At 44.8% G+C, this 25,207-nt stretch overlaps 2 protein-coding genes across 7 annotated transcripts in view; both read right to left on the reverse strand.

Annotated features, from left to right (window-relative positions):
- The window catches only part of zzz3 (zinc finger, ZZ-type containing 3), a 14,645-nt gene extending 5,917 nt beyond the window's left edge, over positions 1 to 8,728 (reverse strand). The window contains exons 1-3 of one of the 3 annotated variants that reach the window (XM_008334897.3): positions 8,501 to 8,728; positions 2,376 to 4,095; positions 377 to 515 (exon numbers count right to left, since the gene is read on the reverse strand). In XM_008334897.3, coding sequence (XP_008333119.1) covers positions 377 to 515; positions 2,376 to 4,030 — 1,794 coding nt within the window. In that variant the 5' untranslated portion in view covers positions 4,031 to 4,095; positions 8,501 to 8,728. The other 2 variants (XM_008334899.3, XM_008334898.3) reach the window with 2 other exon arrangements.
- Positions 8,729 to 10,396: 1,668 nt separating this feature from the next.
- Positions 10,397 to 25,207, reverse strand: part of usp33 (ubiquitin specific peptidase 33) — an 18,950-nt gene continuing 4,139 nt past the window's right edge. Inside the window, exons 2-24 of one of the 4 annotated variants that reach the window (XM_025066363.1) lie at positions 23,752 to 23,850; positions 23,223 to 23,276; positions 23,049 to 23,111; positions 20,904 to 21,056; positions 20,557 to 20,665; positions 19,249 to 19,318; positions 18,097 to 18,210; positions 17,378 to 17,456; positions 15,637 to 16,087; positions 15,406 to 15,546; positions 15,097 to 15,212; positions 14,789 to 14,961; positions 14,635 to 14,705; positions 14,311 to 14,344; positions 14,155 to 14,200; positions 13,782 to 13,962; positions 13,469 to 13,595; positions 13,134 to 13,303; positions 12,565 to 12,646; positions 12,336 to 12,444; positions 11,680 to 11,782; positions 11,155 to 11,223; positions 10,397 to 11,007 (exon numbers count right to left, since the gene is read on the reverse strand). In XM_025066363.1, the coding sequence (XP_024922131.1) occupies positions 10,850 to 11,007; positions 11,155 to 11,223; positions 11,680 to 11,782; positions 12,336 to 12,444; positions 12,565 to 12,646; positions 13,134 to 13,303; positions 13,469 to 13,595; positions 13,782 to 13,962; positions 14,155 to 14,200; positions 14,311 to 14,344; positions 14,635 to 14,705; positions 14,789 to 14,961; positions 15,097 to 15,212; positions 15,406 to 15,546; positions 15,637 to 16,087; positions 17,378 to 17,456; positions 18,097 to 18,210; positions 19,249 to 19,318; positions 20,557 to 20,665; positions 20,904 to 21,056; positions 23,049 to 23,111; positions 23,223 to 23,276; positions 23,752 to 23,835 (2,757 nt within the window). In that variant the 5' untranslated portion in view covers positions 23,836 to 23,850 and the 3' untranslated portion in view covers positions 10,397 to 10,849. Of the gene's footprint in view, positions 11,008 to 11,154; positions 11,224 to 11,679; positions 11,783 to 12,335; positions 12,445 to 12,564; positions 12,647 to 13,133; positions 13,304 to 13,468; positions 13,596 to 13,781; positions 13,963 to 14,154; positions 14,201 to 14,310; positions 14,345 to 14,634; positions 14,706 to 14,788; positions 14,962 to 15,096; positions 15,213 to 15,405; positions 15,547 to 15,636; positions 16,088 to 17,377; positions 17,457 to 18,096; positions 18,211 to 19,248; positions 19,319 to 20,556; positions 20,666 to 20,903; positions 21,057 to 22,134; positions 22,387 to 23,048; positions 23,112 to 23,222; positions 23,277 to 23,751; positions 23,851 to 25,207 lie in introns of those variants that run through there. The other 3 variants (XM_008334895.3, XM_025066364.1, XM_025066365.1) reach the window with 3 other exon arrangements.

A 25,207-nucleotide genomic window follows, 5' to 3' on the forward strand; every position in this document is an offset into this window, starting at 1 on the left:
CTTTGACAGCGGCCGTGGTTGTGTGGAGCGAGCCGCCACATCCACCTGCCTGCTCCACTTCATTTACTGATTTGCCCTGGTATCCTATTGATTAAGCAGTCAACGGGGGGGCGGGGGTGGGGGGTGTACGGGAACGGGGGTTTGCACATTCCAGTCAGGCTGACCTGCTGCAGTGAGGAAGAAAAGGGACCAGTCTGCAGACTGAATTAAACAAACCGCCTCATATTTATTCTCTTAATGTTTGAAAAACCGAGGCAGTGAAAACAGAGCGAGGACGTCAGTGACCTGTGACCTCGTCATCTCTGATCATGTGTTTGAACAAATGTTAGCACAAAAAAAAACACACTTTTTCTTGTGTTGCTGTTTTTTTTTTTACCTGTTTCTGCAGCTGTTCCACAAAGCTGATGGGATCGGACAGCGCCCGCCGCTGGTGACACGCCAACGTCTCCAGGTCCAGGATGGCCTGCGTGCGCTGGGCCTCGAGAACCCCGATGGTCTGCAGCAGCCTCTGGTAACTGATGTGAAGCAGTGAGTTTAGATGAGAGCGCGGGGAAAGGAGCACGCATTACATTATTTAACGGAACGGCCCGCTACGTTGCTGAGCAACAGACTTTTAAAAAACAAATAGCGTACATTATTTAGCAGTGGTGCAGGGAACCATAACAGGTGATCGAGATTTCACTTTTTCAATTTAAATTATGTCTACGAGGAGCGAGAAATAACACTTTTTAATAAAAAATAGATTCGACAGATCTACACAGCTGATGAAAGACTTCTTCAGTCTTCAGTGACGCTCCAGACGACTCTGTCTTTGTGTTTACTTTGTTAAAACCTGTGCAGCTACAGAAACCTGACCTTTTCACGGACGCCCTCTGGGTCTCGGGGCGAGCTGCAGACCCAGCTGTCACCTCGGTGATTAAGTGCGGTACCGACTCTGAGGCTTTAGAGCGCGTGCACAGCGGTGGCTGCACAGCACACAGCCACAACCCGACGGTGGACATCGTCCGAGCAGAGAGGATCAATCTCTGCTAACTGGACATGAATGGAAATCAATGCACAGGACGGTTTATTCACCAGCGGCCGGTGGATTAAAAACAGCTGGATGAGCCGTTCGTGTGACTGATGTATAACTGTAATAGTCACAGAGGTTATGTTCGGTACCAGACTACAGCTCAGTTTAAAAACATTGGCTTCATGGATGTGTGAGGTTTAAAAATTAAAGTAAAAAAACATACATTCATTCATCTCTGATCTATAGGAAACACCACTTTGCACCACTTTCACGTTGGTACTTTTCAGCTGCCCATGGGACATGTCCACATGTCCAGTGTTTGACGGACACTTGATATAATATTTTCTGTGACATAAATGTCAGAAATGCACTTATTTAACACCGACACCGTCTGGTCTGCACCTACTCCACTGTTTCACTCAGATGGAGGCTGTTCTGCACTCGATCATGTCAGTGTAAGTTCTACATATTCAGCAACCCCAAAAGTGCAGAGTCATGTTTCCCTAAAATTACTCCTTCGCTGCATTGATTTGAGCCTTCAGGAATTATTCTTCCCCCCGCGCTGCAGAAACACTGGCCTGTCACAGAAAAAGGCATCAAATTACCTCGCAATACGACCAGAGTGAAATCTTAGGCTAAAGCTGCTGTACAAGAGGGAAACCAAAACCTGTGTCAGAGACAACGAGGGTCCAGCTGGGGAATACTCTGTCTGTCCACCTCCTCCACTCACTGACTGACTGACTGACTGACTGACTGAATGACTGACTGACTGACTGACTGAATGACCTGCTGCAGCCTGACTCTGTAACACCAGTCTGCTTATAAAAAGGAAAATCACATTTTTTATTACACCTCCAAAACTGTTAACCACAGAAATAAAAAAACTCTCTTTTGTCTAAAACAACAGAAAACAGTCAGAGCCGAACGTTTGTCACATGGAATCTCTTCACACTCCGAAACTCTGACGACCGGCCGCAAATTCACACAATCGCAGCATCACATCCAAGGTGGAAATTAAATGTGAAAACATGTAAAGGCTTAACGAGGAGGCGGCGGCGGCTATAGATAGAAGCTCGCAAATGTTCCCCCAACGACTGAGAACAGACTGAAAATAAATGAGATAATTAAACCTTTTATGCGTCGGCAGCGTAACGTCTCGATTCAATTTTTCTTTCATTGTTTTGTTCTGAGCTTCAAAGACCGAGAGAAGCGACGCTCCCCCCCCCCAGCCTTAACAGAGAAATAAAGTTATTCTTGATATTAACAACAGTGAAGTTCTATAACTTTAACATCAGACGATGAACTAGCACCAAATCATGATGGGTGATAAACCATCTGTTTGTGTGTGTGTGCTCCCACATACTCTTTGTTGTGTTTAAGGGCCAGGTGGTCAGATTCAAAGTAGTACACGTCTGGCTCCTCCTCTTCCTCCTCTTCGTCTGCAGGCTGGCTCTGGGTTTTCCCCTTGTCACTCTCAGCTTCCTTGTAGGACACAGAGCCGCTGGCCTCACCACCTGCTGTGTCTTCGGGATCGGAGGTGGACACTTGCTCCTCGTGACAGGGGCCGACACAGTCCGAGGGGGCAGGTTCCTGCTCCGAGGGGGCAGGTTCCTGCTCCGCGGGGCAGTCCTCCTCTGGCCCCGCGTCCACCTCCCCCTCCTCCCTCAAGGGACCATTGTCTCTGGGAGGGGAGCTGGGCTTGGAGGTGGCAGCCCTCCTGGGTGACGTCCGCAGGGTGTATCTGTGTTCATAGAGCTCTGTGAAACAGGGGGACGTGCCAGAGGAGGGGTTGCACCCTGGCTCTGTGGGGGAGGGGGTTTTTGCTAGTGGGGGTGTGGATTCTCCTGAGTTACCATTGTTGATTGGACTACTGTTCAAGTTGGGTGCAGTGATAAAGGGGGAGGTTTCCTGTACTGGTGTGAGTGGCTGGCCATTGGTGTCGCTCTCCATCACCTGCTCCTCATGAGCAAGGCACATGGGCTCACCCACTACGTCCACCTCCACCTCCTCCACCTCCTGTTCCTTGGCCACTGTTAGCTCGGGTGCAGGGTCCTCCGGAGCAGCCACGTGCGCTGGTGCAGAAGAAGCTGGCGATTCCCCTGAGCCCGAGACCTCGATCTGCCCAGGGTCAGAGTTTGTACAAGGCACAGCAGGGTCAGGGGACGAGGGCACCCCCGCCTGGCTACCGTTGAGCAGCAAAGGGTGGCTGATGGCAGAGGTGGCATTCGCACAGGGTTCCTCGGTGACTGTGCACGGTTCCTCTGCCTTTTTCTCTTTTAGTCCGTTAGAAGCTTTATGAGCATTCAGGGTCTGGGGGACCCCGTCACACTCCTCATGACCGTCCTCAGCCTGGGCGACCATCAGCTCAGGACCCTCTTTACAGCTGATGGGGGAGGAGGGAGCTGGGTTAGCGAAGTTTTGGCTAGAAAATTCACTGCGAGTGTTGTCCTTGTTAGCCTCGGTGACAGACACTGGGCTTTCAGGTTTTAAAGGCTCTGAGTGCTCCTCCTGTCCCTGAGACTCCCCAGAGCGGGAGCACCGCTTGGCCCGTTTGATTTGAGGAGAGGCATCCTGCACCTCTTTCACCGTGTCACAGTTCTCAGGCTTCTCCAGAGTAATGTCCTTCTCTAAACAAGACACACCCCGCTTTCTGGAGCTGGTCCATTGCTCCACCTCTGCTGGTAAAGCCTTCGACACACTTTGCTTTCCCGGCAACGAGGCCTGTTCCTGGCCATCGTGCTGAGAGTCCCGCTTAGACTCCGGCTTCGTATCATGTTTATTGTCCTGCTTTGACTCGTCCCTAACCACTTGTTTGGACTCCTGTTTACCGTCCTGCTTCGACTCCTGCTTCGACTCCTGCCTTTTCTTGGGCGAGCGGGCCCTGGGTAGCGGAGACAGCGAAGTCTCCTCTGGCTGGGCGATGCTGCGGTTCCTGAGGGTACGACCACAAAAGTTCTCATCCAATCCATTGAGTCCCACTGATGACCTTGTGACACGCGAAGAACGGGACGCGGCCATACTACGGCGGGTGCCTACAGTCTCCTCATCCTGGTGCTCTCACGCCTGCAGCAGAATGTGGGCACCTGAAAAGGACACACACACACAGAGGCGTTTCATCAGACAGGTTCAGGGAATGACCAGAGGAGATCGTTACTGATCAAGGCAAACACCGTGGCCCTCATGTTGCAGTGACTTTATGTGTGAATGGTTTGACTAGTCAGCCAAGAGCCAACCAGAGTGTGTCAACCCTGAGGTGCAAAATGCCCCGAGCAGCATCACACCAGAGGGGTATTGATTTTTCCTGTCATTGTAGCTTAGCAACATCTCTCGTCCTCAGGGAGCAGTGGACGTCTGATCCCAGGTCTGTGCTCAGGAAAAACAATTAAAGCTTAAGAGTCTTCTTACAACAATGTTCTATGCATGCTCCCTTCCATCTGGCCTAATGGCTGACGACATGTGGGTGTTGTCACATCTTTGACATTCATCACCATGTGCCCAGTAACACCAGAGTAGTTGGGAGTTTGTTAGGCTGTTCTGGTCAAGTGATTTCTAACACATTTTTCAACAACCATTTCGTCCCAGATAACACTACGTTTGACACCGTGCACACGTGTTGTATTTATACGTTTGACACCGTGCACACGTGTTGTGTTTATCTCCGTCTCACAGGTGTACCAGAGGCCCGAGAGGCTGCGGTCTTTCCACAGAAAACAAAAAAATGAAATGCTCAGATAAGAACTCTACACCAGGGTTAGAGGCTCAGAGTGCAGGAAACCATGGGAGCTTTGAAAGAAACAATCTACTTCCTGTGAGTAATTTAAAGCACAGAAAACCTCAAGAACTGTGTTTGGCTGAGGTTCCTGCCGATGCACAGATGTGCCTCAGATCCAAAACATGCTTTTTTTAAAGCATCACCTCCTAAATAAGCCACCAAATACAACTGTGCATGACACAAAAAATAAAATCTATGCTTCGTAGTTCATTGAAGCACTTCAGCAGATAAATCTATGTGTATGTAATATGTGCACCAACACTTCTGCAGAGGTTTTTATCCAACCGTTTGATATCTGCTCAGAGTTACTCAGAGTCAGAGTTAAAAATTTAAACTCAAGGGAAAAGAATACCATTGAGAAACTGACTGCAACGCCTTTATAACTCTAAACTGTAAAATGTTCTCACAGAGGAATTATGACCCTGAAGTACTCTGAGGATGAAGGCTGCTCCTGCAACAACAGCCGATGAAAAGAAATGTGAGGAGGTGAAGGTGATGTTTAAGAGACATTTAAAAGACTGACGTCACTGAACGCTGATGAAGATCAGTTGTCATGTAGAGAGAAATGATTCCATCAACTAATCAACTCATTTCTATGATTCTACTATTTCTTTTTCGACAAGGGAAAAAAAATGTCTCACCCTTTTGACCCCTCCATGCATGATACTAACCACTGCAGCATCAAAACAGTGGAATACTCTGGCTGCAGGTACAACTGATTAATGTTCTGACAGGGAGATCATGTCATGTCCTAGAACACGCATCACTTATAGTCTGCACAGGACCCAAAGAGCAGCAGCTAATGTGATCAGTTCATGCATATGAGGAGGAAAGATTGGCAATAATAATTCTCTCCGAGCACTGGGTTCTTGGTGACAACAATAAACAAACCGACTGACGTCATCTGCCTTTTACAATTATTAACATTATTTAAGAAAAAATATTGTTTTATAAGTGAGTTTGTTTAACAACTACCTTACTACAGCAAACACTACTACAGCGTCTTATTGTTTCGTGCAGTAACTGATCTCTGATCAGCGTGACACACATTTTTCCTCCTCATATGTTTTTACTCATGACTTCAATCTGATGGTTGACCTGTCGGTTGTACTTTGCATAACTTCAATCCCAGTAAACACTGAGATCACAGGTCATGACCGTAGGCTAACAACATGACACTCGGATCCACAGACTAAACAGCTGGAACCCGGGGCATTCAACCACCAACCCATTCTTGGTGTGTTCTCAAGCTACCGTTGAATTTCAAATTCCACTCGCCTGGACACATTCTGCACACAAAAAAAAAACAAAACACACCGTTTACAGCGACTGTGATTTCACTTTGTGACTGTAGTTTACAAGTCTCAGATTTAAACACAACGTACGACTGGAAATGTACTGTTTCTGTTCATCGGCTGCACTTTCAATTGTCACGTAAAAAAAAAAAAACGTCACAGAAAGCAAGTTCTTAGTCAGTGCAACTACTGTGGCAGTACAACAGGGATTTACCCTGTCAACCACTTCCTGTTCTTCTCAAAAGCTTCTGGTTGAATCATGCAGATGTGTTTAACCTATTGGATTTTTCTTCTATATTTACACAAGTGACAGTGCAACAACATGATGCTTCTCCCACACACAGGCAAATAACCACTAGGACTTGTAGCCTATCTGAGCGTAATTAATATTTAAATTTGGATGGAGATAACGTAGAAGGATGAGGGGGGCAGTGCTGACTTAAGAGTGCTCCAGTGGAGGGGGTGTCGCTATTCCTTTTCTATGATAAATAGAGGCACAGTTGGCAAAGATGAAGTACTGTTGTTACTATCCAAAATAAAGAGCTGACATTAAATACCACTCTGTGGTTGATTTCTGTCCCAATAATTCTGCCTGCTGTGAATTCCTTCTGTGTTTGTGAATACAGAACATAACAGTTTTGAAGAGATACCACAGAATAGAAACCACTGTAAACTGTTACTGCTGTTCTTCCTCCAACGAATCACACATATGACCTCACAGTTCACGGAGGACAAAGCAGGAAAACACACACACACACACCTTAAGAGAAAGACACCGAGATTGTTAACAGTTTCTCCACACATGATGTGAAAACACCATACATTAAAGAACCACACATGCACACATTCTGACAGTAGCAAAAGCAGCGGTAGAGGTGGTTTTGCACCACCCTGCTATGTTTGAACTTAGGGTCCTTCATAAGTCAACAAGTAGAGGGCTAGATATTGAGGACTGAAAACTATTTCCAGTAAATACCAACCACCTCCGACCTTAATGTAGTAGTAGAATCAGTGAATATTTCTTAAGAAGTCAGAAGTAAAATTATCAAGGTATTAAAGATGACAAATAACTCTAATTTCCTGAGCCTTTACTGATGGTTGGGAAAAGCTACACCCATTTCCTATGTGTGAACTGTGACAGACTAGAACTTATTGGTGTCTCATTCTCCAAACACTGCTTGTATTTGCAAAGACTATAAACATATTGGTACATATAAATACATTAGGTAAGGCATGCATGCACGTTTAATATATATTCCCAATATTTTTAATAATAAATCCCGACAAAACACACACAGACTCCACTCCACTGTGTTGATCCCAGGCTCTATCTATGCTAATCAACTTTTATATTCACAATAACCTAGGGAGTTAAAACAATTAGCTCTGTTCTGTTTACCGTTATCTGCTCGCCGCTGTTACTGACCTGTAGTTCAACACTTCCACAGGGCCTACTGGCAACCCAAAAATCCACGAAGTTGTGTTTGTATCCATGCCGACGAGAATCGCTCAAACCCCAACATCCCGATTAAAACAACTGCGGCGAGTCCAGTAACCGACAAAGTTGGGAGACACGAGGTTACAGTTTAAACTAGACACACAAGACAACGATGTCTCTGGGTTGAGGTGTGCATTGGTCTGCGGCACGTGAAATCCAGAATTCACAATTAAAAATCTGGACACATGTTTGAAGCATAAACAACACAGGTGGTTCAGGGAGCTCTCGGTGTTAGCACTGAGCAACTTCCAAACCCAGCGCTACTTTGACATAGCTGCTATAGCGAGCTAATTGCGCTCACGGTGGTTATAAATATACAAATAATATGTCTCGTTGTCAAATATGTAGACGTCCCGACCCTTTAAGTTAAAACTAAATATTGGCAACCACATGTGATAAAATATTTGAATTAAAACAAGTTAATATCATGACTTTTGCCTTTTGATGTCTAGTTAGCCGAGAACGCTAACGTTACCTCGGCTAATTTCCCGTTAACCGCACCATGCAAGAGAATCGTGGCGATTTCGTGAAGCAGCCGCGCTGTGGTGACACTACCAGTCCTGGATACATGTTAACAAACCTGGCACCTAACAATGATACTCCTCATAATTCACAAAACATTTTACAACTGTGGGAAACAGCTGCTAACATCCTTATATGCCGCTGCAGAAACGGCTATAGCATGGTTAGCAGCTATACTATAGTAGTGTAACGGCAACCAGTTAGCAGCAACGGCTAACCGCAGCAGGTTAGCTGATTGTTCGGCGCATAACTTTGCCCATGTATTAGTGTCTTGCAAACAAATCCGTCCGCTGACATTTTAGGTGGATAAAACAGTCAGGGTTCCTCGTTTATAGTCCCACCACTAGCGTTTTGTACAGATATATCTAAAATAGCTTTTGAAGCCGGAGAAATACACATACCTCACTTCCGTAAATTTGCTGCACGTTCGGCCGCAGCCATGTTTTCAGTCCAGTCAACTAGTCCGGGTGTGTGAGCCGACTCAGCCGCGCTCGTCCAAACGCAACACTATACTGTACATTTTTGCCTCAGTCAAGACTTTAATACACGATACACGTCAAGGCAAAACGTTTTTAAATTACGGTTGGTTATTTATGTACTTTTATAACATATGGAACACATTATAACGGTCACTTTTGGTGTAATGTCCACCATTGTTTCACTCACCAACAGAACCCAGGCTTGTAAAAAAATAACCACAACAGTCATGGAACCACAATATCCAAAGGGTTTCAGTCACATTTTATTGATGTCAGCCAGAAGAAATCTGAATAGATTTCACTATAGTGATGTTAAATGCAGAAAAAACACATTTAGGCACAGCATTTTAATTGCAACCTACTACTGTAGATAACTGTCATGATCTGTCACCAAAGAGTTGTGGCCCAGACTGGTCATGGGTGACATTTGCAGCCAATGTACAGACTATACAACAGAAAAAAAACTTCTATGGAAACTTTGCAGAAGATTTGTTAAATTTGTTCATTAATTGATTCGTCCACTCCATCTTTATCATCACTTCTACTTAAGTTAAAGGCGTTTGGGAATCCCAACAAAAGACAGTTAAATAGTGCTGTGTATGACTTGGACAAACAGAAAACATAATTATAATAATACAACCATCAATACAATGAATAACAATGTTTTTAAATCAGGCCACTTACTATACAATGTTCAGATCTGTGTTCTAAAGTACTCACTGTGGGTCTCAAGACAATGCATGGTACTAACGTTAACTATGTGCTGCCTGCAGCCGCGGATACCCAACCAATGGCACACATCCAATCTGCAATAAGCACACAAGTGATATGACAATTGTAGATCAGTGTAGATCTTATTCAAGTGGTGTCAAAATGCCAAAGTACAGCAATGTGCCTTCAACCCATCAGCTAAGACAGAAATTCCCAAAGTCTGGGTCAGGACTGACGGATGAATTTGAGGATGGATGCCAAATAAACACAAGGTTGTTTTTTGAGGTTCAGATGTTATGCATTTCTTGTTGTCTTATGGATAGAAACAATACAGTGTGATTTCCCTTTGTGGTCCAGATTTTTTTTCTTTCCTTCAATCATACTGGTCAGATTAATCCTTAGATTAATTTGTGTTATGCACTGGGTCACAATGGTTAAATGTGGGTCCCTTTAGAAAAAGTGTGGGAACCTCTTAGCTAACATACTAAGCAATGCCATGCCCATACATAAAAAATAATGCCTCTAATGAATTACATTGTAATTGTTGCTGCTAATTAACGATGAAAACGGTGAAGACTATTTTTCCCATGAACATTTTTTTCTCTGGCTGTACGAGCAGAACCGACTGAGAGTGTTTTGCGTGCACGTCATGGGCAGCCTATGCATTTACATGCAGTTACATGTGATGTGACACTGGGCGTGAGTGTGAAAAGCATGCATTCTTAAAATCTACATGACCTTCTGCTGATATTCTACAAAAGAAATCACCTATGAACATTGTAATAAAACACACCCTCCCGTGATAAATAACCCAAGTGCTGAGTCTCATCCGACATACTGCGTCCATCAGTACATTCAAATACAAACCTGACATTTGCGTTAGCATGCCGATTTGTACTGTATACCTAACAGTGCAAAAACACAAAAAGTCCTACCTGAGACTACTCAGTAATTAGTCCCTTCATAACCTTGTGATTCTCATCACCCTAAGTGTCCCATTTTTCTCATTCTTATCACCCTAAGTGTCACATTTTTATCATTCTTACAATTGTTTTTTTGTTCTTATCACCCTAAGTGTCACATTTTTCTCATTCTCACAATTTTTTGTTTTTTTTTTTGCAGCTGAAAAGACAACATTATCTTACAATAGGAGAAAAATCCATGATATCGCTACAGCAAAATGTGTTGATTCAACATCATCAGCAACACAAGACTTTTTAGACATACATGTGCTCATTTTGGTCAAGGGACAGAGGAAACATGGCATTCAGTGAAATTTTTTTTTTAGCTACACATAATTTAAATGCTTGGGTCTGAAAACCACCTGACACACAGACACTACAGTGCTAATAGAAACTGAAGAGCTCTTTATACATATATGTACAAAACGACATGTTATTTCCATTTGTCAGCTGTCAACAGATTTCATGTAGCCGTTACGATGAGGTCCTTTGCTTCAATAAAATGAAAGTGCAAAATAAAATAAAATTTTAAAAAAGCTTTTCATTTCCTAAGTTTTTTTTTCTCCCCCATCCAGTTTTCTTTTTTTCAAGTGCTTGTTTAAACGGAGCGCGTCTCCACCTCAATCTTCTCCTCCGACTGCGATGTCTCGGTTTCCTGATGGGTGACGTTTGGACGCACCGTCACCAGGGGGCCGCCGCCGTACAGAGAGTGCAGGAAGTTCCACGTCTCCTCGGAGATCTGGCCGGAGTCTGCGCCTACAGGGACGGTGGGAAAAAACACTGAGACCTCACTGATGTTTACACTGCACGGCTATAGTCCTGCTACAAAGTGCTTGTTTGTTTTCACAGCACAAAAAAAAAAAAAATTCACACAAGTGCAAACATTAACAAACATTACTCTACCTTGCTTCAGTGTTAGATGACCATTCTTGTTTACTGTGATCTTGGAATTATCAATCGGTCCTGGTAGATCTTAAAGCAGAAAAAAAAACCAAACGGGTTATACACAGAAAAAACATGCATTTCAATTCACAGATTTCTTTTTCTCATAATCTCTCATTAAACTGAAATAATAATTAATCAAATTCTTTTGTTTACATGGAGAACCAATGTAGGGCAAGCTGCTTTTAAAAAGCAGAATAAAGAAAAAGTAAAGAAAAAAAAATTGTTTTCAAATGTGTCAATTACCGAGAGATTCGACTTCACAAAGCAGAGAAAGAAAATAAAAAGTTTCTTTTCATGTCTGGTTGTTGGCTCAGGGGACTGAAGCAAACACTTTGAAGATGAGTCAAGAAGTGCGACTGTAAATGTGTACATGTGCTGTTTACTTATTATGTATTCACACTGAAAGTCACTTTAATCTCTCATCAGACGCATTGGGATCAAAGTGGCATTTAAACCGTGAAGACGAGACGTGCGTCCAATCACCGTTGTCTTTTCCTTTGACAAATCCCTCCCAGTCTCGGAACCACTGCATGCTGATGCAGTATATGACCACCGGAGACTCCTCCTCCTGAAATGCCTTGTTCAGCTACGGGAGGGAGACAGGAAATGGGGGAGGAGTGATGAGCAGAGACAAGGGGGAGGAGAAAGGATGTGAGGGGATGAGGAGGAGAAACAAGGGGGATGGGAGCGAAGGAGAGAGGGGGAAAAAAAGGGAGAGAAAAAAAAAAGTGAGCTTTGAAGGATTTACAAGAGAGATGTTTGAGCTGATCAATCCTCTCTGGTGCTCATTCCATTTCCTAAGTCCCTCCCTCCCTGTATCTCCCTCCCTGTATCCCCCTCCCTCCCCCCGACACCATCTCTGCTCCAACTACACACACGCCCTGATGCATTGATGATAAAGCGTTCACCAAACTCACACCTTTTATCTCCTGCAGAGTGAGAAAGCACCGACACATGCAGCCGATCAACTGTTAAAACACCCTGGAGGACAGACCTGTGCTCTGTGTACACAGGAGTAATGGTTCTCCCTGTATCCGTGGACACACACACACACACACACACACAGCTCTTTCCTGCCGTCTCTAAACTCACAGCTACTCCCGTCTACTTCCAAATGAGAAAAAAAAATAAAGTCTCACCCTGACAAACATGTCCAGCTCTGACTTGCGTCGTTTCTCCAGTTTCTCGATGTCGACCTGGCACGTGTGACAAACGTACAGGTGGTTGACAGCTGGTCCCCCTCCATACCTGCGGGGGAGCAGTGCACGTTAATGGAAAAAGGGAGGCAGCTACTGAGATCAGAGAGCGGAGGGGGGGGGGAGAGGGGGGGATTTACAGTGTAACGACTGGGCCGTGTGAAGTACGTACCTACTGTAAAGGTGGTCCCACACGTTCTGTGGCAGCATTACGACCATGTCATTGATGAAGGACGCTTTGCTGGGAGGTACGCCTGACGACAGACAGGGAAACATAAGGCTGGCGTTAACTCACAGGATCAGGCTTTCAAACACAAAGGTAGAGAAGTGAGAAACGAGACCAACTGGTTTGGATTTAGTGACATAAACGCTTCAGTTAAAGTCGAGCTACACTTGCTCTAAATATCAATACACCAAAATATTGCGACATAACAAAAAAAAAAATCAGGCTTTGTTCGTCTGTACAATAAGGAAAATACTTTCTTTTCCACTCCATAATTTCCAGCCTAACACAGCAGACTGAAGAGAACAGAAACAGACTGGCAAAAAAAAAAAAAAAAAACCTTTCAAGAACCCCGGCAGCTTCCTTACAAAAGTGAGACAGAAGGATCAGAGATAAAGGCAGAAGCTGCAATAAGTGGAGCTGAGGAGACAACCTCCTGCTTGGAGACATTTCTGACCTTTAACTGGCTTCACTGGAAAAAATAAAAATAAAAAAGGAAAAGACTGCGTCATACGCACCCCCATGTGAACACAGGAAGTCATCGTTGGAGATGGGTCCCGGCTCAGCAAAGGTCTTGAACTTGTTAAGCCACTGACGAGAGATGTAGAACTGCAGGAGACTGGGCTCCATCATGCTGAACAAACCCGACACCCTCCTCCGTTCTTTCAGAGCATCCTCGTTGCTCTTTCTGCGATGGGAACAGAGCAGGTTGATTAAAGATCAGACCAACTCAGACAGAGTGAACATAGATCTGCAAACACAACATCTACGACCGGGAATTCTCCGCTGCTGGTCATTCGTTCTTTATTATTTGTACAAATAGTTTGAAGACTTCTCCAGTGTGGCTACTTACTTGTAGAAGAGCACATAAGCCCCGGCATTCTGGACGCAGGACTCCGACACCTCCGTCACACTCTGGTCATCAAACTCATACCACAGATTGTTGACATCGTTCCTGCAGTAGGCAATGTAGTGGCCACCTGGTGTCAGAAGGGCGTTAGAGCGGCAGGATCAGTAAATCTATCCATCTATTCATGGACCTCACAAGTACATGTGAATCCGACCCCCCCCCCCCTTTCTTCCCCCAATTGGCTAATAAATGCAGCACTGTGTGCACCAACGGGTGGCAGATGCACGGGTCTGCTGTAGAGACTGTGCCCACTCACTGCTGGCAGTGCCGTGGTGACAGATGACTGACAGCAGGTCATAGTTGGTCGTCTGGGCACAACTGTCCTTGGCCAGGAACGGCTGCAGATCCAGGCCTTCAAGTGGAAAGGAGACGTGGGTTCCTATCTTAGTGGAGAACATGAGCTCGTGTCTGAAGCGCTTCAGGTGGATACACAGGATCTGGAGGTGGAGACAGAACACGTGTAAAGGAGCCAAATGGATCATGACATTTTTCCATGTTAATAATTCCATCATTTGAATTTGTCAAAAAAAAAACTGGTGTGAAGCACAGACAACAACCCTGCTGATCCCTCTGATTAGGTCTGTTATCGTTCGACAGGCCTGATATTTTCTTTTTGTCATGTGAAATACCTCTGGCAAACTTTGCATTTTACAGAATTTGACTCCATTACGTAATCTGGAGGAAAAGGAAAGAAGAGACATAAAAACAGCAGAGTTAACTCCAGGGTTTGTTTAATAATTTAAAACCAGCATTCAATAAGAAATTTAAGGAAAGTCTGTACTCACTTCTTGCATTTTTCACAGCTGTACATGTTGTCTCCTAAAAATAAACAAACACAGTCAGTTTAAATACTTTTAACACCTGAATGCACCACAAACCTTTGTGGTGCATTCAGGTTTAACAACAGCTCCGATAAAAACCTTAAATCCTAAGAGCAGAGCTGCACTCCTGTTTACTGGCTCAGTTTTCTCCACCAAATAGAATTCATGTTGCGATAAGTAGCATGAACTGAACCCTTTGTTTTAGTATCCAGAGTTAGTCACTTTTTTTTACCTTCATTAAATGTTTAAAATTTTAAAATAACTGAATGTCTGTGTTTTGTTTCTTACCCTTTAATTCATCTCTGGCGAAGAAAGCTGCCAGACAATCCTGGAGTGTAACGACCGGACCCCAGAACCAGCTGTGACAAGACAAAAGTCAAGAGTGAGAAATGCATGCTGGGAGAATGTGACCGTCACTGTATGAACGTCGTGATGAACAAACCTCTTGATGTACTCCATGACAAAGGCGATCCAACCCTGGGCTGCGTACGCCTCCCCACAGGAGCCGGCTTTGACTATGGAGGTCTGGTGGGTGGAGGAGTGGAGCTTGGCCAGGTCCTCCTTACCTGGGATGGGCAGAGAAATGTCCTGGAAGTTCTCCAGAGTCACGGACACCTGCCGAACACAGAGGTCACAGACGTCCGGCTAAGACACAGTAACACTGTAGCGGCTTCCTGTGGGTTGAATGCGTCCTGGTGCTGTGTGTGTGTGTGTGGGGGGGGCTGTACTGTGGGACTCAGGACAACTGACCCTGTCACAGGTGAGGCACTGAACGGAGCTGACAATGGTCCCGTCGAACACGTCTGAGATGACGCTGCGGTATTTCTTCTGCCGCTTGTTCTTCGGTGGAGAGAAGGTGGTCACTGCTGTGGAGAGGCCGAGAGGCAGAGACGTGTCAGGACTATTCTGTGTTTCAATCATTCATCTGCCGTCATTCAGATTCTTCGGGGGTTTTTTCTACTGCTGATTTCTGAACCAGAACATGATTTAGAAAAGTCTACGTTCTACAAATCAAGTCTGTTCGTACAGAGACGTCAGCCTCTGATTGTCCAGAAGTACCTTTCTTATGTGCAGGGTTTAGGCTGGGCCAGCTGGATGTGGCTTTGGGCGGACTGCTGGAAATTTTGGGAATGTGTCCATCCACTGGAACTGGACTCTGTGGTCTTGTGGTGTTGGACATTTGGATGTCGCAGAAGGAATCTAGAGGGGAAAATGGCACATGTGTAGGTTTTAAGACCTAGATTTAAACATTCAGAAGTCAGAGGAGGCGTCTGCGTCTGTAACACTCACCCGTCGTTCTGTTCTGACTCTTGATGGCCCCCTGGCTGCTGATAATGGGCGTGTTCTCGTTTGTGGTGTCCACATCTTTGTCCAGGTCTCCACCAGTGCTCCCGCACATGACGCTGTGAACTCCGGCTCTGTACAGATCGTTGATCATGTTCTTCTCCTTCTGCCACTCTCTGTTGGCCTGGATCTCGTCCTGCTCCGGGATCAGCATCTCGGCCTCGTTGGTGTTGGTGTCGTTCACGTGGTTGTTCCCGCTCTGCACCTCGTTGTCAGCCCTCTCGCTGCTGCCGCAGGATTCGCAGGACTGGAAGTCGTTGTCGGACTGACTGTGGTTGTCCTCCTCGGGAGCCTCGTCCACCGTGACGCTGCTGGACCGGTCGTAGGGCTCGAGGAGGGGCTCCTTCAGCTCCTCGTGAAGTTGATCCATCAGGCACCGCAGAAACTCCTGCGAGTCCTGGAGTTTGATAAACATCACAGTTCACTTTAAGGTCAGTTAGAGTTCAGAGTTCTTTTTGTTATTCAAAATCTGCAGTGATTTGCTCGCTGTAAATAAAAATGTGGCCTTTTAGCCTCTTTGCATCTGTAGTACAACCTCATGTACTGCACTTCTGCCAAAAATGCTCAAAATGTGTTTGGTGAACTTCATTTGGCTGTAAATTAGCGGACCCCCGACTAAGGTCGGGTCGAGAGGTCATCAAAGTTGTGCTCAGGCTGTTGTCCCTGAATTTTAATCACTTTTAGCCTCTTTGCATCTGTAGTACAACCTCATGTACTGCACTTCTGCCAAAAATGCTCAAAATGTGTTTGGTGAACTTCATTTGGCTGTAAATTAGCGGACCCCCGACTAAGGTCGGGTCGAGAGGTCATCAAAGTTGTGCTCAGGCTGTTGTCCCTGAATTTTAATCAACAGCCACTTAACTTCCACTTTAAAAAACTCCAAAACCTAAAACCAAGTGCTGACAATTGTGTTTGTCCAACTTAATGAACCTCAGACATTCTACCTCCCTCTGCAGCCACATGAACTCCCCTCTCCCAGGGCCTGGAATGTTCACTTCATTCATGGTAATGCTAATTCCATGGTCGTGCAGCCCAACATAGCGTGACAAATGAACCTTTCTCAGCTAACTCCTCTGAATCAACAGTGGTGAGCCAGGAGGAAACAGGACCTTTATTCCTCCTTCCATTCAGCCATGTAAATCCTTTATTTACAGAGAGAGGACAAAGAGCAGACATGCTTCAGTGGCACCACTTTAAAAAGGCTTTTATACCAGTGACGCAGTTATCTTGTCTCTCAAGCATCTGCAGGAATCAAATCAACTTGTCTCTCTCTCTCTGTGGGAGTTAATGTGAGGATTTCTGAGTAAGTGAAACGAGAGTCCAAACGCGTACGATGTGTGACTGCGAGACGGAGGCTTCAGTTTATCTGGCCGAGTGAATCGAGCCGGAGCTAACGTGATTTCTGCAGAAGAAACGAGCACTGAGAGATACGGAGTGGAAGAGAAAAGGGAGGGACGGCATCAGATCGCTTTATAGCTTTTCAGTCTGGACATTAAAGCCTGCAATAACCGCAGCTCAGCACAAAGTCGAAGTCAAACTGCTGAGAGAAAAGCGTTTAATATGGGCTTTGTTTCTTAGGAGGAAAAGAAAACTATTACAGCAGAAAAGACAGCGGGACAGGCCTGACGATCCAATCAAAACAGAGCTGGTGTGTGTGTTCATGATTGTTTCGTCGAGGATGACTCACCTGCTGAGAATATCCCCTGAACATTGGATTTATGACTTTGATCCCCTGGAACAAGTTGGTGGGAATCACATACGAGGGTCTGCAACAGAGGAAAGACACGACAACATTGTCAACAAAGACGAAAACATCGTCTGACGTTACAGAGGCATCACAGACCACCACCTAAATAACACCGTGTGTTTTTAATTGTCTTTCATCACAGACTGATCATGTGACTGTCCTACTTACTCACAGTATGTTACACCATAAAAAGAGGCAACAATTACCTACAGCTCACTCCTATCAACAGGGGAAAACGGTGACTGCAGTGATACATAAGCACTTTCTGACAGCCTGGTGCCACAGGCTTCTAAAATTACACTTCCACTGGAAGGTGGGTGTAGAGTGATGCACTCAAGACCAGAGGGAAACGCTTGCAGCTTCAGCAGATTCACAAAAAAGGAAAGAAAAAAAAAGAAAACTCAGAAATGAGCAATTTGTATCTGAACAGAACAAGAAGTCAAATTGACAGAGAGCTAATTCAGATGTTCTGTTTCTGATCCACAGGAGTTTGTTCTGTCTTTTATTTCAAAAACACACTGTGTTTGGTGAGCTGCAAGATGTTTAGTATTTGTTTTACAAAATGGTAACGCTTCACAAAGTACTGACACCTCCGACACACACACACACACACGTGGGATGGTGCAGTTTCAAACAGGTTTATACTTTTTTTTTTTTACCTGCTCTTGTGCCACAGATCTGAGACCAGTTTCTGGTAGCTCTTGCAGAGAGCTGGCTTCTTGTCCGTCCTCACCAGGGCCCCACATTCAAGAAAGTACTGCGTCAACGGTGGGCTGCGGAGGACAGAAGGAGACGTTGTTTGGACCCTGAACAACATTTTACGTTTCCAAGAAACATTAATAATAATCCTAAAAAAAATCCTGAGCCCACAGACCTGAAGGTAACCTGTATAAATAGAGAACGTACTGAACAGCACAAATTTGTCACTGCAGAAAAGTCCCAGTGTTCAGCAGCTGATACAACCTTTGTGTACGTTTGAATTGATTTCATTTTAAAGACCTGGAAACACTCAGCATAAAGCAGAGGTTCAGAATCACAGAGAGAAGAGAGATGAAGATGAAGAGATGTAGAGACGAGCTGAATAAAGAAAACTGTAACCTTGACTTGACGAGAACAAAACCTCCTCAAACCCATGTATGACCCAGGAGACCAGAAGACGCAGCCTCTCAGAAAAACAGGGATGAAAGAAGAAGAGTTCCAGGATCAGTCCCTCAACAGCTGCCTGACTCAGTGCCTCCTATTTTTGGAATGTGATTAAGATTGCAAATTTCAACCCACATTTTCCCCTCATTTGGGCTGGTGTGCAGATTAGACATCTTCAGCTTCATTAAAAAAAACAGAGGCAGGGAGGAACTTTAGTTCTGCTGCAGTCCTAATTTCAGAAGCACAACTTAATTGTAAAGAACAAATCAAAAGTATTGGCAATAAAGTGAAGGGACAGACTGGGGAGAAGAAAGAGATGTATAAAAGTATAGTGGAGAGGGGGAAGAAAAAAGAAAAAAAAGAAGCGAGGATGAGACGGGGCAGAGCAGATGGGGAACAACTTCATTTGTAACAGAAGAGCCCACGGGGATCTATGAAAAGCCATTTCTGCCGTCTCAAATGGTGCACTGCAGCACTCCTCCCTCAGCCGTCACTCCCTTAAATGAGCAGAGTTGTGGTGGGGTTTTTTTTTCACCGTCAACAAAAAAATAAGCAGGGGCAGAATAAATAATAAAAAAATAAAAAAAGACATACTAAAAAAAAAAGGCAGTGTATTAAAGGGAAGAGTGAGAGTGGGTGGCAGGCAGGTGGAGCCAGAGAGGACTCACCAATTGGACAGCGCCTGGAGGGCAGCGTTCATGTAGCAGGTGTTACCGATGTTCTTCAAACCTGTGAGGCCTGAAGGAGACACAATACAACACAACGGGGAAATTAAAACCCAGACACTCTGATCCTGTTCTTTTATACAGTCATACAGGGGCAACGATACGATTTATTGACTTTTCTTTTTTAATATTTAACTGTGTTTAAAAGTGTGATCCTAGTCTGAGACTCTGCTCCATCTGAACATCAGTTCCTAACACTGGAACAGAAGGATCTACATTTGGAATCACTAGAGAAGAAAGAAAAGAAAAAGAAAATGAACCAACACCAGGAATATTGGACTGAGAATTGGGGAGACAAAAATCAATAACTGATCAATGACTGAGGAGGAAATTGATACGGGATCAGGAAATTAAATCAGGCAATATTTCTGTGTATCATGTTTTACAGAGTGCTGTGGTTATGGACCAGGCTCGGCTGCTCACAGACTAGAAGTTAATTTCACCAGGAGGAGCAGAGTGATGGAGACACACCCTTCATAACCAAGACATTAACAGTAATGGAGTTTCACTTTGGCGTCAGAGTGGTGATAACAATCATTTAAACACGACTGTCGTCACGTGGGCTGAGACCCAGTGAAGATTTGGTCTTTAAATTAATATTCAGTTTGACAACACACGGTAAGTTTAATGTTTAACTTCTCTAGAGTTTTTTCTGTGTGTGTTCTCACTGTGGGTGTGATTTGAACAAATAAACTCGTGATAAAGACCAGTTTATGTTAAATGCCAAAAAAACTCTCCACCTGCTGATCATGTGATCTTTGTTACAAAAATATCCCAGGTAGTGACGGCTGCCAAGGAGTGGGCCGCGTCACATGACGTCCCAGTCTAACATGTGTTCTCACTGTGGGTGTGATTTGAACAAATAAACTCGTGATAAAGACCAGTTTATGTTAAATGCCAAAAAAACTCTCCACCTGCTGATCATGTGATCTTTGTTACAAAAATATCCCAGGTAGTGACGGCTGCCAAGGAGTGGGCCGCGTCACATGACGTCCCAGTCTAACATATGCCTTCTGGTGTGTGTCTGTGTGTCTGTGTGTGTGTGTCACTCTGATTTGCATGGTGGCTTAAGTAGGACTGAGGCACATGGTGTCATCTAAGGTCAGTGGAAAGGTCTTGTTGACAACGTAAATACCTTCATGTCTACAGTGACGTTTCCCTCCATCAGAGGTCACCACGGCGACAGTTAACCTCATGATGAAGCACCACATAAGCAGTGTTTTACTGTTGGAATAATGTTTTCTTTCTGACCTCTGGACCTCAGCTCGTCCTCCTCCTCCGTCTCCATGTCCAGATCTTCACAGCCTCCATTGGGGGACACTCTCAGGGAGGTCGGACTCCCGGGGGCCCGGATGCTTTCCTGGAGCAGCAGCACAGAAAAACCTCGTCATAAAAAGGTCTCATTTTAGTCAATGACTATCAAGGACGTGCCGAGACTGAAACACTCTGCATTATGTGATCAATCGACAACATTATAATCTAAATCTAGAGAAAGAAAATCTTGAGTTGAAAATGTAGCCGTCCAACCCTGGTGTCAAGGTTGAGCCCAGCTGCTGTGAATGATAATGGAAGTGTACAGCAGGGGGGGGTGTTGTTACCTGACCGGTGCTCTGTACAGAGGGGAGGGGTTTGTTGTTGTTGGTGTGCAGAGAGTTTGGACCCAGTTTACGCTCCAGGAAAACCTCCTTGCTGCAGGCGTAGCACCAAACTCGGAGCGTGGTCAGGTTGACTGTCAGGTTGTGCCGCGTCTCCTACGAACACACACACACACACACACAATATGTATCACAAAACAGGGGCAACAACACGATATATTGTGATATAATGAGGTTTGTTTTTTTTTTAAACAATGTAACTGTAGTACGGGACCAGGAAAGGGAGTATCAGGATATTTCAGAGTACTGATATTTTCCACCATGTTCAAAACATACTGTACATATATGATGTCTGAGGTTTTCAGACACCGTGGGTATAAAGTATGGCTGACAGTGGGGCAGACATTTGCTGTCGTGGGAGGAGGGCCAAGTTCTGCCGACCCACTATGACAAACACCGACAGGCTGGCAGGTGGACAGGAGACTGAACGTGAGCAGCTGCCAACCAGCAGAGTCTGCATTATTCATCAGGGCAGAGTGGAGGGGAGGAGAGGGGAGGAGAGGGGAGGAGAGGGGAGGAGAGGGTGAGGCAGAGCACAACAGACTAACAAACTTCCATGTTTGGATTATTGATGAAGAGTCTAAACAACACAGTGGGTTCATGAGGCTTCCCAGATGTTTTTTAACCAGTTCTTCTTGTTCTAGCTTCTTCTTCACGCTTCACATCAACGATCACAAAACTGATGACAAGAAATCACTGCCTCCACAGACAAAACACCCACAACTAAGATCCTGAGTTCATTTCAGTTCAGAGACGTCAGATTTATTTACACGCCGTAGCTGCAAATGTTAAGATCTGACGGTACATTATCAAGAGACTAAACTGTCCCACTGCACCCGGTCGCCCCGCTGGGGCACCAATTACCCACGGCCCTGCCTCTGAAGAGATGTAAAGATGGTAAAACTGCACACACAGGTGCCTCAGACAGAGAGCAACAGAAAAAGAGGCTCGTCTTCCACTGAAACATCTAAAGACCGTCACGTTCACGTCACGATCCTCCAGCAGCGTTCTCTCTCATCGTCTGGTATCTGACGTTTTTAATCTGGGTCGGCAGACGCTCCTCAGAGCAGTACGTTACAGACGGCTCCTCCACAGAGGAGATCGTCAGGCGTTTGTTCAGATTCTAATGACAGGTTTGTCTTGTGCGTGTCCTCCTCCCTCTGCTAACCCCCACCTGGTTCCTGGAAATGTCTCAGTCAACGGAGAGGACACTGGAGAGAGAACATGAAGCCTGTGGAGCAGCGGGGGGGCAGGAGGGGCAGATACTGTAACCATGGAACCAACACTGGCAGTGAATCTCCCCCACTTCCCTGAGGAATGGCAATTAATAATGAATGATCAGCCGCTGAGAGCGCCTGACTGTAGAGATGTAGGAGAGAGAAGAAGGAGAGTCGGCTGTGATTTTTAAACCATGCCTGTTTTCAGGAGAGCTCGGAGGTGTGTGAGCTGCCTCTTTGATCCTGCAGAGAAAATAATAAAAATAAAGCAGGGCTGGAGGCGGTGTTATTTCAAGTCCCGTCTCCTGGGAAGTGCAGCGGTTTTCCTGCTCTGGACCGCTGCTGTGTCGGTGCTGGGTTTCACACTTTCAGGGTTAAAACTTTAGTTTTATTTGGTGTCACATTTTATTAATTGATTTTTTTTTTTATTTTAAAGGCAGTTTTTTTACTTTTTAAATTAGCAAAATGAGATTTAAAAAAACGTTTTTTTCTCCTGCTCTAGAAACAAACATCTTTGGTCTTTGGTTATGAAACTCACTGATCCACATTTTCCACGACTTCCTCTGGGTAAAATGACCATTAGACTCACACGCACACATCCAGGGGTCACAGACAGAACGTGGTCTGTGTTCCCATGACATTCCCATTCAAATGTCACTGCTTGAACAATGTACGTTTTATACGCTCTGGTCTTTAGTCCAGTTTCTGCGAGGATTTAAATTCAAAGCGTCTTATGAACCAAACTGCGCGGTGTCTGCCTCGGGGTCGGGCAAGAAAATGATGAAATGAAGTAGATCTCACATGTTGGTCTGTTTTATCAGGACAATCATCATCAATACATCCATGGACCTTTCATTCTGAGCTCTCCTACCTGTGAGTGGACTGTACTGTGGTCCGTGTGGGATTCACCACATCCTACGTACGCACAGCCGTTCTAGGAAAAACAACAACAAGAAAAAATAAAACACAAATTACACGGTTTTACAAAACAGGAGAGTATTTTCTATAAAAAAAAAAAAAAGAAGAAGAAAAATCACAATTTTACCTCTAAACACGCCCATAGGTTTGGTCCTCCCACTTTACAGTCTTGACACTGGCCCTGGTACAAGAAGGAAAGGTTTAAAAATCAAAGGTAGACAAAGACAGTACTCCAATTATGAAATATTTGAACTCCAAATAACTGTGAATAATTAACTGTGTGTTAATTATTCACAGTCACGTGAAGTTGCAGTCAGACTGAATCGTACGACGACTGCATTCCTCTGCACGTAACGACACTCAGTCATTTCAGCAAAAATCAGGCCCAGCCGGTATGAGGTAATAACACATCATCAGTGCTGCAGTCAGTCAGGCCCAGATACAGACGATGGAGACGAGGACGACAGACTGAGGCTGAACTGTCTCTAAGAAAATTAAACTGATTTATAGAAAAAAAAACATGTTTACAAAAAATTAATTATTATAAAGAATTAAACTTCTACATTTATTTTAGCACTTTTTTTTTACTGGGACAGAACATCCAGAACATGTTGTGTTCAGGGTCAGTGGACAAGGTCATAGGTCAGGTGACTTACATGAGATTTCTGAATAAGTTCCTCCTTGGTGATTTCCCCCACACAGTCCAGGTGGGGGCAGTCACAGCTGGACACCAGCGGCATCACTCACCCACAGGTCTGTGAGATGGAGAGAAAAAAAACAACATTTCCATCTGCTGTCATGTGACCTTCTCATTGAACCAGACACCTCGTTGACCCCACATCTGTAACTCGATGCGGCGAGAGGACACGCTGATATTAAAAGAACAAAATGAGGGACGAGTGAAAAAACACAGACGGCTGCAACCTGAGTCACCTCTGCACAACAAGTTTTTCCGTGGCTGCCTGCATGAATTCCACTCATTATCTGCCACTCACACGCCACGCAGCACATCACGCCACTGCCCCACAACAACCACTGGTGGAACCGGCAGCGTGTCAACGGAGGAGTCAAGGAAGAATGCTGAGCAGTAGAAAAACAGGACGATATTCTGCAAACACCGACGTATTATTTAAGCAACGAGGGGGGGGGTTTATTACATTAGACAGCACAAAACCCAGAGGAAACAGAATTAGAGAGAAGACAGTTTTATAGTTTCTCTGTGTTCTCATCACCTGTGGTCAAATGAGGACATTTCATCTCACTGGCAGAGAAACGGGCGACTTGAAGACAAAGGCTCTGCGCAGTGTCGTCAGGACGAGTGGCAAAAATGGAAGAAATCAATCACTTCAGAGTTTACATCAAGATTAAACCAGTATTTTTCACATCACACAACACTCAATTTTACGTTGCTGTGAAGTAAAACTGCTCACACCTCCACTCACGAGTGATGCATTGTGGGTCACATGTTGAATTCATGCTCTGCTCAACCGTTGGAATTTCTAAATCCACTGATGACTGTCTGAGTTTCTCCACAAATGACTGGGCCACTCTGAGGTGGAGTCTGGGCCGCGTAGGAAAACTGACATTATGGGGCTGTTGCAATTTTATTTTCCAACTGTATAAAAAGTGAAAGATGAGCCGACAGCTGGAACAGAACGACAACGATCGCTTTTATATCCAGGCTTCTGTCAGAGCCGCAGTCACATCTCCCTTTACAAAATCAGCAGCGCCTCAGAACGTCCTCTCCTCACGTAGTGACACATACAGGCAGATTTTTTTTTTATTTAAAGAACGGCAGCATCATGAGACAGACGGCTGTCTGAGTGTGAGCAGGATTCACTGGACGTTCTGAAACAAACTAAACAAGTAAATTAACACTGTGATTTCACACACTTCCTCTCAGGTTCACCTGATCTTACACAAACACAGAGGAAAGTAGTTCCTCTGTTGCATAACTCACAGCACAGTCCGCTGGTGAAACATTGATGAAGCAGCAGAGTAATTGCAGGAATCTGTTAATTATTCACTCCTGTAAATGTGTAATAAACTGCATCGACTCCGGGCTGTTTTTGCTGAAAAGTCTTTTCACACCAATACATTTTCTTTCTCGCA

This window comes from Cynoglossus semilaevis, chromosome 20 (genome assembly GCF_000523025.1).
Source record: "Cynoglossus semilaevis isolate Cse_v1.0 chromosome 20, Cse_v1.0, whole genome shotgun sequence".
NCBI lineage: Eukaryota > Metazoa > Chordata > Actinopteri > Pleuronectiformes > Cynoglossidae > Cynoglossus > Cynoglossus semilaevis.